Source organism: Siniperca chuatsi, linkage group LG22 (genome assembly GCF_020085105.1).
Source record: "Siniperca chuatsi isolate FFG_IHB_CAS linkage group LG22, ASM2008510v1, whole genome shotgun sequence".
NCBI lineage: Eukaryota > Metazoa > Chordata > Actinopteri > Centrarchiformes > Sinipercidae > Siniperca > Siniperca chuatsi.
The window spans coordinates 14,625,444-14,642,058 of NC_058063.1; the positions used below are offsets into that span (position 1 = coordinate 14,625,444).

The following is a 16,615-nucleotide window of genomic DNA, read 5'->3' on the forward strand; positions in this document are numbered from 1 at the left end:
TTCAAGAAAACTTCATTTTATTTTTAAAAAAAAAGTTATTTGAGGTTGCAATAAACATTAAAATGTGTTGGATGAAAGGTATTGGCATACTGTTGAAAAAAATTATTTGATTGCATTTAAATCAAAGGTGACACTGTATTTTTTTTGAAAAACTGTACAAAATAGGTGAATACATTCAGGAATTAAATGCATAATTTAAAAATGAAAAATAACTATAAAATGTTTATAATGAAATTAAATAAATACTGGCACTAGAGATGCTAAATGTCCCGTAAGAGAGCCCAGTAATATGCAATTTCCTCATAACTACAATACATTATGTGTATACACAGCAGCTTCTAATCATATAAGTTACATATTAATCCAGTTTGTATCTTTTGACTATGTCTCTCAACATGCTGGTGCACGCTAGTTCTTCCATCTCCTCATTCATCAGCAACAGCATTATCTAATAGTGTTATAACAAGCAGGAGCTACAGAGCAGAATAAATTGCAAGAGCTAATTAACACTTCATTAGCCAAGCTTGGAGATGTTACTGTTGTTCTCTCTCTCCCGCTGCTATCTCAGTATAATTACTGCTCCATGCAACTCATCACCTAATGAGCTACTCAGCTGATCCAAGCACTGCTGTGCGTATCATCTTTCCTGCAGAACATATGGCTTAAGGAGGTTAGTTTAACCTTACTGGTTTAGGCTATACTTACATACTGTGTAATATCTAATAACGCGATACAGGGTATTTACTATTTATGGTGCATACATGCTAAAGAGGAGTTTGGCTTTTTGCTTGAACCAGTGCAAGATGAAGTGTGTAATGCCTGCGTAGGTTTTTCTTCATTATTTCTTGATATCCTTGATATTTAGCCTGGTGTTTCTTGATGGATGATTAATAGTGTAGGTGTGGTTATGGCATTGCAAAGTGGCATTTTTGTAGCGTCTCTTTATCCTCCAAGACTCACACACTGTAGTTTCCATGCTCCTCAGATGGCGGTGGCAAATAGAAAGATCTGGATGAGTGGCATGACCTTCAGAGTTGAAAGGTCAGCGAGGACAGCCTGCAGTGTGTATGTTAAACAAAACACAAATAAGATTCGTCATCTAAATTCACACCCCTCCTGACCAAAGAAATCCTACCTTAGCCCACTAAGCCCATGAGAAGGACTATAAAGCACACCCTCCCCCTTCTCAAGAGACATATTTCAAGATTTAAAAAAAGAACCACACAGAGCGACATGTGTAATGATGATGCAGGATCCTTGGGAAGCGACAATCCTTGCTTAAGAGTACACCGCTCCCCACTCTGTCCTTTTGGGATCGGTGGGAGATTAAATTTAGGGACCCTATCATGTTTAGAGGGAGGGTTTAATATTTCAACGCTGTGCCTGAGGTTCTAAATATAAGATAAGGAGCAGTATGTTATGATATCTTCTCTCTGCTGGGGCAGGTGGTAAATGAGCAAGCAAATAGTGCGGGCCAGCGTCTTAGAGCAGCAGATCAGCCTGTCGCCCCAGTGCGTCATATTGTAGTTTAACCACTTCACCCTCAGGGGAGGATGGTGGGGGGAAGTGAGTGAGCCGAGTCATCGTATAGTTTACTCTTGGTTTCAGTCATATGATAGTAGGATCACAGTATGGGAGCGGTATACAGTGCAGGCATGCACAAGAATTGCATTACTGGTTACTGTAATAATGCAACATGAGTGACAGTGCAGAAGCCGACAGAGGATGCACTCATTTAGCTATTATTTGTGTGTTGCAGAAAGATGACATCTGTTATGGCTTGTCCAAGAGTGCATAGTCTTTGTGAAATAGCAAGTTTGTTCCTTTCCAGTGGAGATGGTGTTGGGATATGGCAGTAGAGGACTTGGGGAGTGTTGGTCGGCTGGTGCCCAGGGCGGGGTAAGAGGGTAAGGGTTCTTAAGTGTCCAGCCAGCCATTTTTTTCAGACATGTGCATGCAGAAGACTGGGTTACTGGTACTGGCTGGTCATCAACGGCTATTTACAGCCTTTCAGGAGTATGTGTGGGGACAGGGAGAGGACTGGAGTTTCAAACACACACACACACAAGTCTAATGTGAGACGGACATACCTCAGCTGAAGCCAGTGACGTCACTTCCATCAGATTCTCGGCGCGGAAGGCAAATACAGCAGCTGCTAGGACTGGAGGAGGTGTGCGTTTGTGTGTAGGGGGGTATTCAGAGAGTAACAGACATGGAAAAGTAATAGAAGAGAAGTGGAGGATGGCATTTGGGGAAAGAAGAGAGAAAACAAAGGGAGGGTGATAAGATAGAGAAAGATAATGGAATGAGAAAATGAAAGAAAATGTGGCTGTTAGATTATAATAGCGTCTGTACAAATATTAAGGCTGTTACTACAGAGTTTGTAGCTGAGTATGAGCGCGACAACTCTTACCTGCAACTACCTCCAGTGAATCGTATCCCAGGATTCGGTCCCAGAGAAGAAGCAGTTGGTCAGTAGATAGATAGCCAGAAAAGGCCCGCACCATCCACTTAAAGGCGATACGCAACCTAGGGACAAAACCATCGCATCCGTTTGCATAGTCGACACATTAAAGAGGACTTCCAGAGCCTGAGATCTACAGTGATCAAAAATAATACTTTGAGAACTAACCTGAGGAATTCTAATGAAACACAAACTTCTTTCATTTGTTCCCCATTCTCATTTTTTTATTTAATATATAGGTGTTGTACTTGTTTGTGAAACAGCTGCATCCTGCTCATACAGGCTTTTAAAGCTCCATAAATATGTTTAGTTGTTTTTTTTGTTGGAATGCGATTCCAGTAATTTACCACAAGATGGCAGTAGCTCATAACTATAGGACTGCAACGCAACAAGAATAAAATGTGTCTGTGTGCAGGGTGTATGTGACTCCTACACCATATAAACAACAGCTAAACATAAAAATATGATTTAGTCTTAATGACCAAGATAGGAACAGACAGAAATATTGTATAATGGACTGTAAAAACAAGAAAATGCATCTTTTATGGCCACTTAGCCAACTTGTGGTGCTGTGAAAAAGACAAGGCAAGATAGAAAAGCTGTGACCAAGATAGCTGGTCAAGCATACTGAACTTTCTTCATGAAGGTGAAGTCTCTTAGACTTATCACTGCAGACAGGCACATGTGCAGGTAGAATAAGTCATTCAGGATAGTGAGTTTCCATGGCAATAAAAATTGCATGAGGATTTTATTTAGTTTTTCTGAGAAAAAATGCAGGTTTTTGATTGCATTTAACTGTATGTTCAACATTTCAGTCAAATGACTTTCAGGACTTTAGGAACTTTAGGATGTACCATTTTCACACTGGGATTCTTTGCTCTTTTGGTTCTCAGTTACTTTTATCATTGTGATGAGTAGATAAATAGTAAATGTCTGTGGATGAATTACTCTTTTAAGCACATAATTCAATAGTGTTGGTACCACACCTTACTGGTGCGGGCTACTCACGGCTGCGCCCCAATCTGTCGAAGGTGGTAGAAGAGCTGAGGCAGGTGGGTCTGGAGCAGCCGCTCAAACTGCAGGCACAAAGACACTATACCCTGCAGGAGCACGTGTGCACAAATTAAGTGCATGCATGAAGGTAGGTGTACAGACATAAACACACAAACAGAATATTTTGATCTTGACATTTGGCAGTGGTCACAAAAAAATCAGTGAGCTCACCGAGGAAGAGGAGGAGATGGAGTGTAATCTGAAGAAGTAGCGGATGTACATTTCCCTGAATACACTGTACAGCTTGGAAGGCTCGTTGTATAAGAAACACAAAGGTGCCACTGTGGGACAAACACAAACAAGCACATCCACAAATCCACACACAAACACACACACACTCCGTTATATCTTGCTCGGTATTCCTTCTGCAAGTTTAGTGTGAGAACTGAGCGTTACAAGGTGCAAAACATACTCACCATACATTGAAAACCCATGAAAAGGGATTACACCTGTTTAAATGAGATTTTTCAGTTAATACACATAAACATTTATTGTATTATCAATGTAGATAAGCAACATATATTTTAGTCGTCAGACAAAATGTTGACAGACAACCAAAATACTATATGAGAATAATTAGGAAACTGTACTGTAATTTTGTCGTTTATTTTATAGAAAATATTTGATATAAAATAATATGTGAATGTCAAATTGCAGGCTCACCGTTGGGAGGATAAACAACAGCACACTCTTCATCTCCTGCCTTCCCTGTTAGACACACAGACATCAGTAACTGAGACTTACAGCACCGTGTGTGTGTCCTCATTACTTCTGTCATGTACACGCACAGGTATCTGTGTGCAGACACGCTGCACAAGGTCACCTGAATGAAGAGGCACTCCTTTGAGTTCATGTGATGTGTGTCTAAGTGTGTGTGTGTCCTTGGTGAAGGGCACATCATCTCACCCTGGATGTAGGATTTGGGAGGAGTGGCACTGTTATATTTGAAGTGATCCAAGACGGCAGTGTCCCGAGAGAAACACAGCAACACCTGGAAACACACACGTTTGGTATTAAACATGCTCACGCACACACACCCACACACACTGCCTGACGACAGGGGATAAGGGAGGCAGTAGTTAATATACTTTTTTTGTTCAGGAGCTGGTGATGGCCTTGAGTGATATTGCTTTCTCTTGTGTAAGAATTCTATTAAAGCAGCACACCTGGAGCCAGCGTTTCAGGACAAACTGAAGCAGACAGTAACAGAGCCTCGAGAGTCTGCTTGTTTCACAAAATTACAGTATAAGTGGGAGCTCTTTCCATTACAGTCCCATTTCTGTGTCCAATATCATTTCCACCAGCCACGGGGGGAGCCATTCATACCAGCCGATTAATAGGAGAATACGAAAAATGACAGCAAATTAAGACTATAGCTGCCTCCTGCCTGAGCTTTTAGTGTACTTGCTGGGTATAAAAACAGGGCGGTCTACTGTTGTACTTTAAATGTTTTTGTCTGTTTGTGATAGATTGTATACTGGGAGACATTCCTTTAGGATGGAGTTTAATAAATGTTCATCTTTAAAAATAAGAAAGTGGGTGCAAATAGGCTATTGTCCCTTGATGTCACAGCTCAGTATATGTTTTATCTACTTAATGTAGTCTGAAAGACCCGAAAGCATTTTATTTAGCATAAACTCTGTTTTGTAGAGATACCTAATCAGGTGGAGACATATTCATCATCTATTTCCTACATTGAAAGAAATTTATTTTAATAAACCTTAAAGGAACACATCATAAACAGCCACAGTTTGGGAAATTGCACTTCTTAAGTGTTCTTAAGAAATTCCTATACTTTCCTCTTGCATAACTTCTTAAGATTGTAACAACACCTGTGTTAATCCACGCTCACCCCACAATGAGTGGATTCTTTCACTGCCTAGTGAGTTTACCATCAGTCAATACTGACAGTGATACTGGAGCTTTGTTCTTGATACACCTGTGTACTCATTGGTTAGCCACCAAGGAAAATGACGTTAACAGCTGCTGAATAAACCGGTTGCCGAGTATATATGCTCGTTTATCAGCTGCGCACCAAAGGCAAACAGAGCAGTGACTACCAGAGAAGCTAATAATAACAGGTTGTATCCTTGTCTGGGCAGAATATGTAACTGTAGATGAAGAGGAATGCTGTCATACAGTAACTGCCCTTACAGGACAGTGAAATGACACAAGCTTAAATGTTTGGGGCAGTCAAATAATTGATGGGTGATGTTTAATCTCTTTATTTTTTCTTTCAACCCATGTAACGATGTTGAAATGCTGACTTCTTAAATAGCGGTGATTAAAAAGCTATTACCCTTATAAAAAACTCTTAACAGTTAGTGAAAATCATTTGAGAGGCAAGGTTACACCCTTTATGTATTTACAGGTTCTGGAAACATTTTCAGCTTCTTGCTGTAAGCCATTATATCCTACATACTTTCTGCCAAAGTTTTAGTAATTTAACATAAGAGATTTCTGTATTTGTATTCTGTCTATGCTCTCCTGACTGATCGAATGGGAAAAGGTGATGTGATATATTGCTGAGCACCTATTAGGATTCAGCAACATTTTAATTGAAATGTGATGACAGTTTTAGGGTGGTGTGCCTATAATGCCAGGCCACTGTCAATAAACTCCCACACAAACCACACCCACACAGTCAAGATGAAACAGATTAGATGAGATTTTGAGTTTAAGTCTTAATAAATAATAACTAAGGGTGTTTTTTCCACAAAACGTTACCTATGATTATTGCTTATTTAGGATATTTTGCTGTTATAGAGAAATTAATATTTGAAACCAAGTTTTCAGGGGCTTTAAGCAAGAGCACTGGTATGGTAAGTACTGAGAGATGGAGAGCTGAACTGTGAGAGAATAGACCCTACCTGATAGAGGAAATCTTCAAACACAAAGTAGTAGTCGTCATTACTGGCGGTGAGCTTCACATCCTGGTGGGACAGGCATTTGGAATAAAAAAAAATCTCAAATGTCATAAATAATTTCACTAGTATTAGAAAATAAAAATATTTTTAAAACAGAAGTACTATAAATGTATATACAGGGATTGTGTGAACCTTATCAGACAACACACCAGAAAATATTTCCAGAAAACAACTTTGGTATCAATGTTTATGTTACACAGGATAAATGTTTTGGTGATGGGACTCCATAAATTCAACAGAAAACCAAAGCTTTCAGTGTTTGTTTTTAATTTACTGTAACATCTTGGCTATGCAGCTTCATAAACATCAACAGTGATAGTGTAGAGGAGTGCACCTTATAGATAAGGTTGTCCACCAGCAGGTCATGTTGTATGACTCCAGCCGTTAGCTGTTCGTAGTGCATCACATCCTGAAACGGCAGAGATCCAACATGCTTTATGTGTGCAATAACTTGCATAAAAATCATATCCAGAACCCAGTATGTGTGGTACTGTTGATAAATTAAATTGTTGGCACAATCACATTGGTGTTAATCCCATAATGCAATTTTCTGGACAAAAATGACTAAGTTCCAGTTCTCTGATGAATATGGTAAGTAAAAGATCACCCTCTTTACGGATACTGCTGAATCAACTTAATGTATTCTGACGCCGATGACAGAAGGATTAAACGAAGCTTAACGGATGGGTATCGTGTTTCCGACCACATGGTTAAACTCAAATGTGTCTCCGGTTTGAGACAGGTTATCATAAATGAACAAAAGAACAGGCAACAGTGTGGACAGAGCGATAAAAATGTCCTCTCTGACAGTTGTGAAGCACCTTGGCAACGCTCAGTGCTGAGAATGTGAGGAGAACAGAAACAGAGATGGCCATTTTGACAGCTGAGGTGGAACATTGAAACCATTGCAGTAATATGGACAGCATCAGTGGAAGACAATTAAAATAAGTTCTGCTAAAATACTTGAAATTGATTATATATCTTAGAAATTAGGATCATGGCAGTTCACTATTGCTGTATTTATAAAGAATAAAAATCTACCTAAAATGGGAGAAGATGGCAGACACATGTGACACCACCGGAACTCAGGTATTCTCTGACAAAAACATTATTTCTTCAGAGAACATTTAGGTTGGATGAACAGACAGAGAACCTCACGTTAGGTCTATTGGTGTTTGTAAAGCAGTAGTCTTAAGCAATTAACAACATGCAGGTTATGCAATTTTGCACTACTCAAATTCACAATGCACATACTATCCCAGTTCAATGTGCTTGCTGGCCAGAGCCATGCTAACACTCTCCAGACCTCGATCAGGTCCCTGTAACTCTCCCTCAAAAATCAATCTTCCCATCACAAGCATTGTTTTATCGACTTGGCCTCAACAGGAGACTGGACTCCAGCGTTTACACAGCACTTTGCCACACAGGCAGGCAGCTGCTCTGTTTGGGCTAACTGTGCTAAATTGCCAGCATTTGATTATCTTAGCATTTGTACACACGGGACAAGCCACAGTGAGCTAAAATAAACAGGACAGGGGCTAATACACAGATTATGTAGAAGTTATAGGTCAGTTGGTGTCCCATATGTTTTACTGTACCATGTAAATCCCAAGATACAAAATGAACAGTGCAATTAAAATTCTCCACTGAAACAAATACACAAGAGGCCCAAAAAAGACCCAACCATTAACAGCGAAAATTACTGCAGTTGAAAACTGTAGTAATTGTAAACATGCAGTCTGGGAATCACTGCAGCTGTGTGTGCACGACTGCTTTATAACAAACACTGACGGCTGACAGCCGCCATCAGGGTGCCGTTCGGCTGTGCGTTTGTGTGTATAGTACCTGCGGCTGGTTTGTAGAGTTAAGGATGAGGGCCCAGAGGTCTGCGCGGAGCCCAGTGGGACAGCCCTGCCTGCTGTACTGCTGCGCTGCTGCACTGTCCTGCTCCACAACCACTAGACCAAAAAGAGACAAAACGTTAGACACAAAAGAGAACAACAGAAGGGGGGTGCATGCAACAGAAAGACATATTAAGAATATGAAGCTGGAGCCAGGAGACGATTAGCTTAGCATAGCATAATGACTGGAAACAGGGGGAAACAGCTAGCCTGGCTCTGTCTGAAGGTAAAAAACATCCACAAGACTATTTCTTGGCCAGGAGCAGTTACTTTGTGGAGTCAACATTAAGCTAGGTTAACCATCTCCTGGCTGTAACTTCATATTTAACTGATATACATGACAGTGGTATCAATCTTCTCTTGCTAATGATAGCTAATGTTAGCAAAAATTAGGTACATTTTGTTGTATAACTGGCATTACTCAGTCAGCTAACTGACTCTACTGTTACAGAGCATTTTAACATTTAGCATTATTCCATAATTGTCACTTGTGACCACTGTCTAGTAAAAGTTTCATAGTATTGCTTTGAAGGCAAACTATAAAGCTAAAAACAAAAGACTGGAGGAACACAATGCATAAAATCCTGAAATTTGAATTGCCAACCAAGAATGCATCTGACCAACGAGAATCAACAGAAAACCTTGAGAAAACCAGAATGACATAATATGTACAAACAGCAGAGTCATCCAAAATGGTACAGAGCCAACTGAATCAGCGAGATAAATGAACACCTGCACATCTTGAATGACTGCACGACAACAAGCAGGCAGTTCAACTCTAAAACTGTTGAGAGGTTTGTTTTCTCCAAGAAAACTTGGAAAGCATGACCTCCATTAGGAAAGAAAGAAAACATCTTTCAATGCGGACTACAAAACCACTACAAATACGTCAATTAAAAATGATGACACTGGTTAATCTAAAAGAGTGGACAAGCCACAGCATAACATCTACGTGTATGGGTTTCATGTCCTTGCTCAAATGTACACACAGTTTCACAATTTCATTTTATCCCTCTGAAAATGTATAAACATAAAAAAATATAACACAGACATTCCCATAATGGTTATAATTACATAACTTTCCAAAAAACACTCAGGCACATGATGGAAACAATCTCTCCCACATCTCCATTCTACCCTAAATCTCTGGTGTGACAGTAGCCAAAAGCACGCAGCCTTTGACTTAAGGTGCTGGCCAGTCATAACATAAACGAACACACTCCTTGGCTCTTAAATTTCCTATTTGAGCGCACTTAACACTTGGCCTGGAATATAACTCGCAGCTCCGGAGGCAACACACAGCCAACCAAGGGTAAAATAGGAGACCATGGCCTTTTGGCTGTATATATAAAATAAAGCTTGTGTTTTTCTGAGTCTTGTCGATTGATGTCTGATTGGTGCCCATAATAAGGTTGGTGTTTACACTGGGTTCATAGCAGAGCAATGAGATAAGAGTTAAAGTGTCTCTCATGGCGATTAAGGCACCTGAGAGGGCAAAGTGGAGGATTCACTAATGGCAGCAGCTGAAGCTGTGGATTCTCTATGCATATGTGGTGGTCAGTGATTGAGTCAAACAGACATTTCTAATTATACCCGGTGTATTATATACAATCTTTTTTACTTTTCATAGCAGTGCCTATAATAAGTATTCACCTCTCACTTATTTTTTTAAAAATTGATTCACAGTGGCTATAATAAGATTTATTTTTATATTTAGCTCCAGAAAAAGACTCTTTAATGTAAAAATAAAACCAAATCTCTAATGGTCTAAATTAAGTACAAATAAAAAACACTTGGACTTTCTTGGACCTGTATACCTGCTCGCAGGTCTAGTATTTAAAACCAAGAACCAAACACTAACCTTTTTTCCCGATTTGAACATAATCGTTTTCAAACAAGTCTGCACAGGGATAAGAAAGAATAAAACAAATGCATCAATAATCGTCTGGTATGGGCTCACTAATGTTATCACTTTGATTTACAAACACAGAGGGGGTGTATACAATTCTATTTAAAGCCTAAACACCAGACTGTAACAATGTCAATATCTGGACTTAACAGGGCTGATATGAGGCCAGAGTGGTATACATACCATTGAACCCCAGTGTTCATTACATAAACAAATTTATTTCTGTATTCATTACGGCTAGAATAATAAATGTGTTTAGGTCTGATATAAAAAAGATGCTGAATGGACATCTCACATCTCTCTATGACCAATTATACATTATATGTTATATTTGACAGGATAAAAAGTCCTTAAAAAGGTTAAAAACTGTAAAAGCCTTTTAAGCAGCCCAATTTTCAACAATGGAAAATTATTCAGCTATAACACAATGTTGCATGCTACGTGTTATGGTGACAGGTTGCAGAAACCACTGAAGTTGCAGGCTTGTTAAAGGAATAGTTTAACATTTTAGGATATATGGTCATTCGCTTTCTTGCTGAGAGTTACAAGCGAAAATTGATACAACTCTCATGTCTGTCCACTAAATATAAAGCTACTGCCAGCAGCTGCTTAGCTTAGCTTGGCATAAAGACCAGAGTCTCTGCTGGTTGCCCAGCAACCTCACAGTGATGACAAGACTCCTGGAAGTTACTACTCCTGCTGAAGAACATAACCCCATGTAAAACCACAATGTGTTGTTTTTACACTTCAGTTTTTGTATGGATCAAACAAACAAGATACAGCATGTTAATTAAGGCTCTGTGAGCTTCAGAGATGCTGGTAGGTTTTCTTTTGTTACCTTTGGACATGGCCAGGCCAGGTGGTTCCACCTATTTCCAGTCTTTATGCTAAGCTAAGCTAACCAGTCGCTGGCTCCAGCTACATATTTACCGTACAGACACAAGAGTGGTATCAATCTTCTGATCTAACTCTCGGAAAGAAAACAAATGAGCGTATTTCCCAAAATGTCGAACTATTCCTTAAACTACGATGGTGCATGAAGAAGTATATTTGCACTTTTTGTCAATACCTGGATGGATGTGTGCATGGTCATCAATCCCCAATTGCCCAGTGGTCAGGTTCAGTTCTGAGTAGGCCTGTCTCTGAGAGTTAAAAAAAAACACATGCGCAGATTTCAAATCCATTGTGCATTTCCTGGGGCAGCATAACAGGATATACTGTTATATGCGTTGAACTCACAAGGTCACTAATGGACAAAACACCTGCAGATAGACACACACATGTGAGCAATCACAATGAACCAGACATCCACATGGGTCCCTACCAGCTGTGGGATGTCCCTGACATTGAGGGGAACCTGGATGAGACCCCAGTGGCTCCTGGCGCTGACGTCCTCGCTGCTATCATGATTCGGGTTCCGCAAGCTGATTAACACCTGTGTAGAAAGCAATGATGTAGTATAATGGAATACATTTTTCTTGCTTAAAGTTCTGGCTCTTTTTTAAGTCAAATAAACTACACTGAATAATCTGAGCTGCAAGAAATGTGCTTACCTCCAGAAAGTCTTTAGGGGCATAGACAGGCCTAAAACGACTTAAATCTGTAGAGACACAAAGACGTTAATGTATCTTTATAATACATTAGTTGATACCACTTACAAAGGACACTTTGGAAAGTGGTACTTCCAGTTGCTACATGTACACAATGTTCACATATACAATCTCAGAACAGGTTTAACAGCTGTAAAATCTAGACTACACAATTGAATCTAACCATACAGTCCATATAATCAACTTGAACTTGAATATACTTCGTTTGTGACAGTTTGTGCAGCTGTGTCTACAAACGTCAAAAGAATAGTACAGGACCGCTTTAAGTGGGACTTCCATCCACTGTCTTTGTAACGCTGCAGTAAATTCAAGTGCCGTGTCATCCCCAGAACGAGGGCACATTAAGGTTTGGATGGAAGGAGAGGTGCTGCTCGTTATCGCAGCTCCGTTCAAGGAGTCTGGACAACTTCTATAATCACAGTCCAAAGTGTTTACAGCCGAGGGATGGCACATCCTAAATGTTATTATACACTGTGATAACATTGTTAGGACACAAGGTTACCATGTTCTTTGTAAATGTACTGGCTTGAAGTGCTAATGGTTGGTTCATTGGTTTCCTAGTGAGATATGAGTCTTCTGATACTAAAGGCTAATAAATACTGTTTTATCTGCAAAAATAAAATATCAATATACTGCATGCATTGCTCTTAAAAATCTACTTTTAACATACACTTGAGCTAGGACAATAACAATTAAAATTCTCCACTGGAGCAGCTCAGAGGCTAATAATTAGCACTGTGGTTCTAGGCAGCTCAAGGTGTCAATGTGTCCATGTACTGTTAGCTGTTACTCTCGCCCAAAGTGATTTAGGCCTGATATAAGCAAGCAACTATCTGTAAAGACAGAAAACCAGAATCAGCATTTGGAAACTACACTAAATACTTTTAACCTTCCCTGGATAAACACAGGTTAAAAAGCAAATATGGAAGTGGTAGATCTGGTTCAGAGATGTGTTAAGCTAATGTAAAATACACCAGTGTATGACCGATGCACCAGCGCACAGAGACATCAACACTAATCTTTCATAAAAGGCAGATTGCACAGGGCCAAACCCCTGGGTAATGTCTTGAGACCTAGTTCATCTGTGCCCATCTCATTCCATTTGTTGGTGAGCTCCTTCTGCTCCACTGCGGGTCTCTGTGGAGTGGAGGCGGAAAGAGAGGATTTCAACAAACAAATGCCATACAACCAAAACAGAACCAATCTTGAAAATGTCACATCTGAAATGAGGTTCTTTGGTCATGAATACAATCATGTGTACACAGAACCAAATAATAAAACTGATAAACAAATCCCAAACAGCACTGCCTGCTTATTATCACTCTACAGCTACAGAATTAATGCTAACTTTTTTCTGAACAGGGCTTAACTAGCTCTTGGCTATTGTCAAACTTAGCTACAGTTAAGCCACAACTCAGCGTTCAGTCAGCTTGGGGTTAATATGATAATAATAATAATTATTATAAGATGTTGCCAGAGAACCTGAATTAAGAGCTGTTGTAATTATGCTATGTTAGCTGTGATTGACAATATTTTAGCTACCATGCGAGCCAGAGGCACTTCAAGCTCTGTACTCATGCTGTTCAGGCTTTTGAGGACACGCTTCTCCCAGCTGGCCTGTATAAGAGAGCACACACACACATTTGGCTTCAAATACCATGTTACAAATTAGGCGATAAAAAACAGGGGCTACATCTTTGAATTCATTAGAGAGGTAGAAGAAGAATAAATGAGGAGTGACGTAGATAAGAGGAGACAGACTGACCTGTGCCTTGCGCATGTAGGCCAGCGGCTCTTTGAGATGCTCTGGAGGAGCTGAGGGATGGCTCGGGGGCAGCTGGCTTGAATAAGCAAATACAAGAGCAGGGGAGAGGAGAGTTACAGTACAATAGGAGAAGGGTTGATCAAGTACAGTAAGTACATAAAAATGCCGCTGTGTTTTTACCAAAAGACTGACAGCTTTGAGGGACTGAAGCCACTATGTACACAAAAAACATTTTTTTTTTCAGAAAGAACTGCATTAAAATGCTTCACAGAAGGAAGCTTTCAAACAAAAGGCAATAAAATGTGAAGATTTTTCTTAAAAACAGGCAGTCAGTCACCATTAGTGCCCAGCACACAGAGCTCAGATGAGTCAGAACCATAGTCAGAACGCATCTCCACCAGATGCAGCAATTGTCTCATGTTTTTTCTCTATTAAGCATGCTCAGGGCATATTGAATGACTCAGTGTCTCAGTGCGTTAAAGAACGTTCAACCTAATCTAAACACCTATAAGAGCACATAGGGCTGACTAATGGCCAAGGACGCATTAGTCAATGTTATATGTCATCCTTTAAAAGCAAAGCAATAAGCGTCCTATGTTTCAGTTTGAGCCTCAAGAGAGCAAGGAGGTTATGTTACCCTCAAAGGTAAGAGAGTACAGATGAGGAACACTTTTCTGTTTATTGAAGTTCAAAGAGTTTTCAAGTGATTTAGTTATTTGATTCTAATAAAGATTACTGAAGAGAACTAAAAGGGAACATAAATCTGGATTATTATGGAGTAACTATCAGTGTTCATAGTTGTAACAATCTCTTGATAGCCTCAATTTCAGTGTTTTCTGTCAACATATGAAGCCAATAATACTGACAGAGGAAGGTGACAAAAACAAGCCATAATTTCAGCAAGACGCTGAATTGCTGCAAGGGACAGAGCAACAAGCTGGGCCTGTTCTGCAAACCCTCTGTTTAAAACATACACTGTACATTTCTCTGTGTGTCTCAGACAACAATGTGAAGTGCAAATACTTGTACAAAAAGTGGTGCAAGGCAACTTTGCATCCAAATTATCTAAAATACTGAAAATCAACACACTGCACGTTTACCTAGTGTGTGATACTTTCATAAGCTTTATCCTAATTCTTACACATAGCCCGTCCTCTCTGCGGCTGAGCCATCCTAAATTATAGACCTAGATTACAGTAGGCCTTGGACACAGATATATCAAATCTAACTATTACAATAAATACGTATAACTGTATTCTAATAGTTTAATTGGATGTCTTGGATGTATTATGCATAATCAACTTTGTAAAAATCTGTCTACCACCCGGAGGGCCTGATAGCTCTTGATATGAGTGTATATAAATGTATGTGTGTGCATTTTCTTTTCAATATACTTGTCATCTATGTTGCTTTAGAACAAAGCATAATAAAAGGACCAAGGGAGGATAAGTATTTAGTGTTGATGAGAGGGCAGAGTGCTCTGTGATGCTAAGTAGGTGACAGCTTTTGTCACATCTTATAGCATGTGGTTTCCCTCCTATTGTCTCCTGATATGCACAGGGAACAGTCCTGAAAGTGTTTACAGCCCAATTTGCATATTTTGACAGTCTATAGTAATTAAATATTGAGAATTTCATGCATCATTTGAAATATTTACTAAGGTGATACGGCTCAGTTGCAAACCACAAGAATCAAATTGACAGGAGCAGGTGTCTGTGTGTGTATACGGGTCTGTTTGCTATGTTTGTGTATGCCAGTGCTTCACACAAATACCACATTAGACTGAATGTAACTTACACATGCAGTTCTCTGTACACTGCATTCTGTAGCTTTCTTTCCCAGCCTGTAAAACATCCAAATATGTTGTCACCACACAGAAAGGAAAAATAATAGGTTAGGCAGTGAGCTTTGGCGGTGTATGTGTTACAGAAGCTGAAAATGCGACATTAATGTGCCCACCTGATGTTTTGAGAAAACTGCGTACGTCCTCTTTAAGGGACTCCAGTTTTATCTCAGGTTGATGTAAACACTCCTAAATAACATTTGGGAAAGAATAAAATAAAGTTTTATAAGTTATGTAGCTTGTATGCTGTATTCATACATAAAGATAAACTAGAAGTACTAATTCAACTATTGACGACACTCTGCTGCTCCGCATCGTTAGCCACATGCTAACTTACTCACTTTGGCTTGTCTCTCTATCTGAGAGTGTAAATGGCTTCCTTTCAGCCGCTGGACGATCTGAGCGATGGTCAGAGATAACTCAGTGCCGTCGTCCATCCTCCTTATCAAAGCTAGTTTAGTTTTGCGTCTGAAACGGCACCGTTTGAGTCACTGTACACTACTAGTTAGCATCCGGCGATGCGGCAGCCGCCCCCTGCAGAGGTTACTTAGCAACTGAGGACGGTCAGTGCGCGTGCAGGGGAAACAAGAACCCTACACTTTGGTTCCGAGCTGAAAGTATATCAGAGCAATGTGAAAGGGTGATAAATTTAGATTTCTTAGTTAAAAAACGGCCCCTTATCAATCATCTTTTATTTCCACACGTTGAACATGACACTTACAAATAAGCATTTGTGATTTTTGAGTGATTTCACAGGTTAAAAATACACAGATTTCACACGTATTTGAAACACACTTTAAATAAATTTCAGTGGTGGGATGTGGGCTACCTAAGTACATTTACTCAAGTACTGTACTTAAGTAACACAGTTTTGAGGTACTTTACTTGAATATTACCATTTTATGCTACTTTACACTTTTACGGGTACTCCACTACATTTCAGAAGGAAATATTGTACTTTTTACTTCACTACATTTATCCGGCAGCTTAAGTAACATGATTTTTATACATGATAAAATAGAATGCATTCTTATAGATTAAACTACCCAACATTATATAAAACAGTTAATATAGCTCCATCTCAACCAACTACAGCAATAAATGTTGCTTACACATAAATAGCCAACATCAGTTTTGACAATC

At 39.5% G+C, this 16,615-nt stretch overlaps 1 protein-coding gene across 3 annotated transcripts; it reads right to left on the reverse strand.

The window, feature by feature from the left end:
* tbc1d19 (TBC1 domain family, member 19) lies at nt 1-16,039 on the reverse strand. Of its 3 annotated transcripts, XM_044184751.1 has the most exons (21): nt 15,814-16,037; nt 15,589-15,661; nt 15,427-15,472; nt 13,630-13,705; nt 13,407-13,481; nt 12,938-13,001; nt 11,808-11,854; nt 11,579-11,689; nt 11,324-11,396; nt 10,207-10,245; nt 8,290-8,402; nt 6,779-6,853; nt 6,388-6,450; nt 4,424-4,508; nt 4,181-4,225; nt 3,934-3,966; nt 3,689-3,798; nt 3,473-3,564; nt 2,414-2,529; nt 2,091-2,161; nt 1-1,056 (listed from the first exon to the last, which is right to left on the reverse strand). In XM_044184751.1, exons 1-21 carry the CDS (start codon nt 15,907-15,909, stop codon nt 982-984), a joined length of 1,578 nt encoding a protein of 525 aa, XP_044040686.1. In that variant the 5' UTR covers nt 15,910-16,037; the 3' UTR covers nt 1-981. The 3 variants fall into 3 exon arrangements, with proteins under 3 accessions (XP_044040686.1, XP_044040687.1, XP_044040688.1); XM_044184752.1 differs by lacking the exon at nt 10,207-10,245 and having other exon boundaries at nt 15,814-16,038; XM_044184753.1 differs by lacking the exons at nt 1-1,056; nt 2,091-2,161 and having other exon boundaries at nt 3,451-3,564; nt 15,814-16,039.
* Nucleotides 16,040-16,615: the final 576 nt, after the last annotated feature.

Coding starts and splice junctions, on each gene's coding strand:
- tbc1d19 (XM_044184751.1), bottom strand. CDS start 15,909: ATGGACGACGGCACTGAGTTATCTCTGACCATCGCTCAGATCGTCCAG. Junction 13,706..15,426: donor GTGTACAGAGAACTGCATGT/GTAAGTTACATT, acceptor TGCTTATTCAAG/CCAGCTGCCCCCGAGCCATC. Junction 8,403..10,206: donor TGTTCAAATCGGGAAAAAAG/GTTAGTGTTTGG, acceptor TTTTTGGTCTAG/TGGTTGTGGAGCAGGACAGT.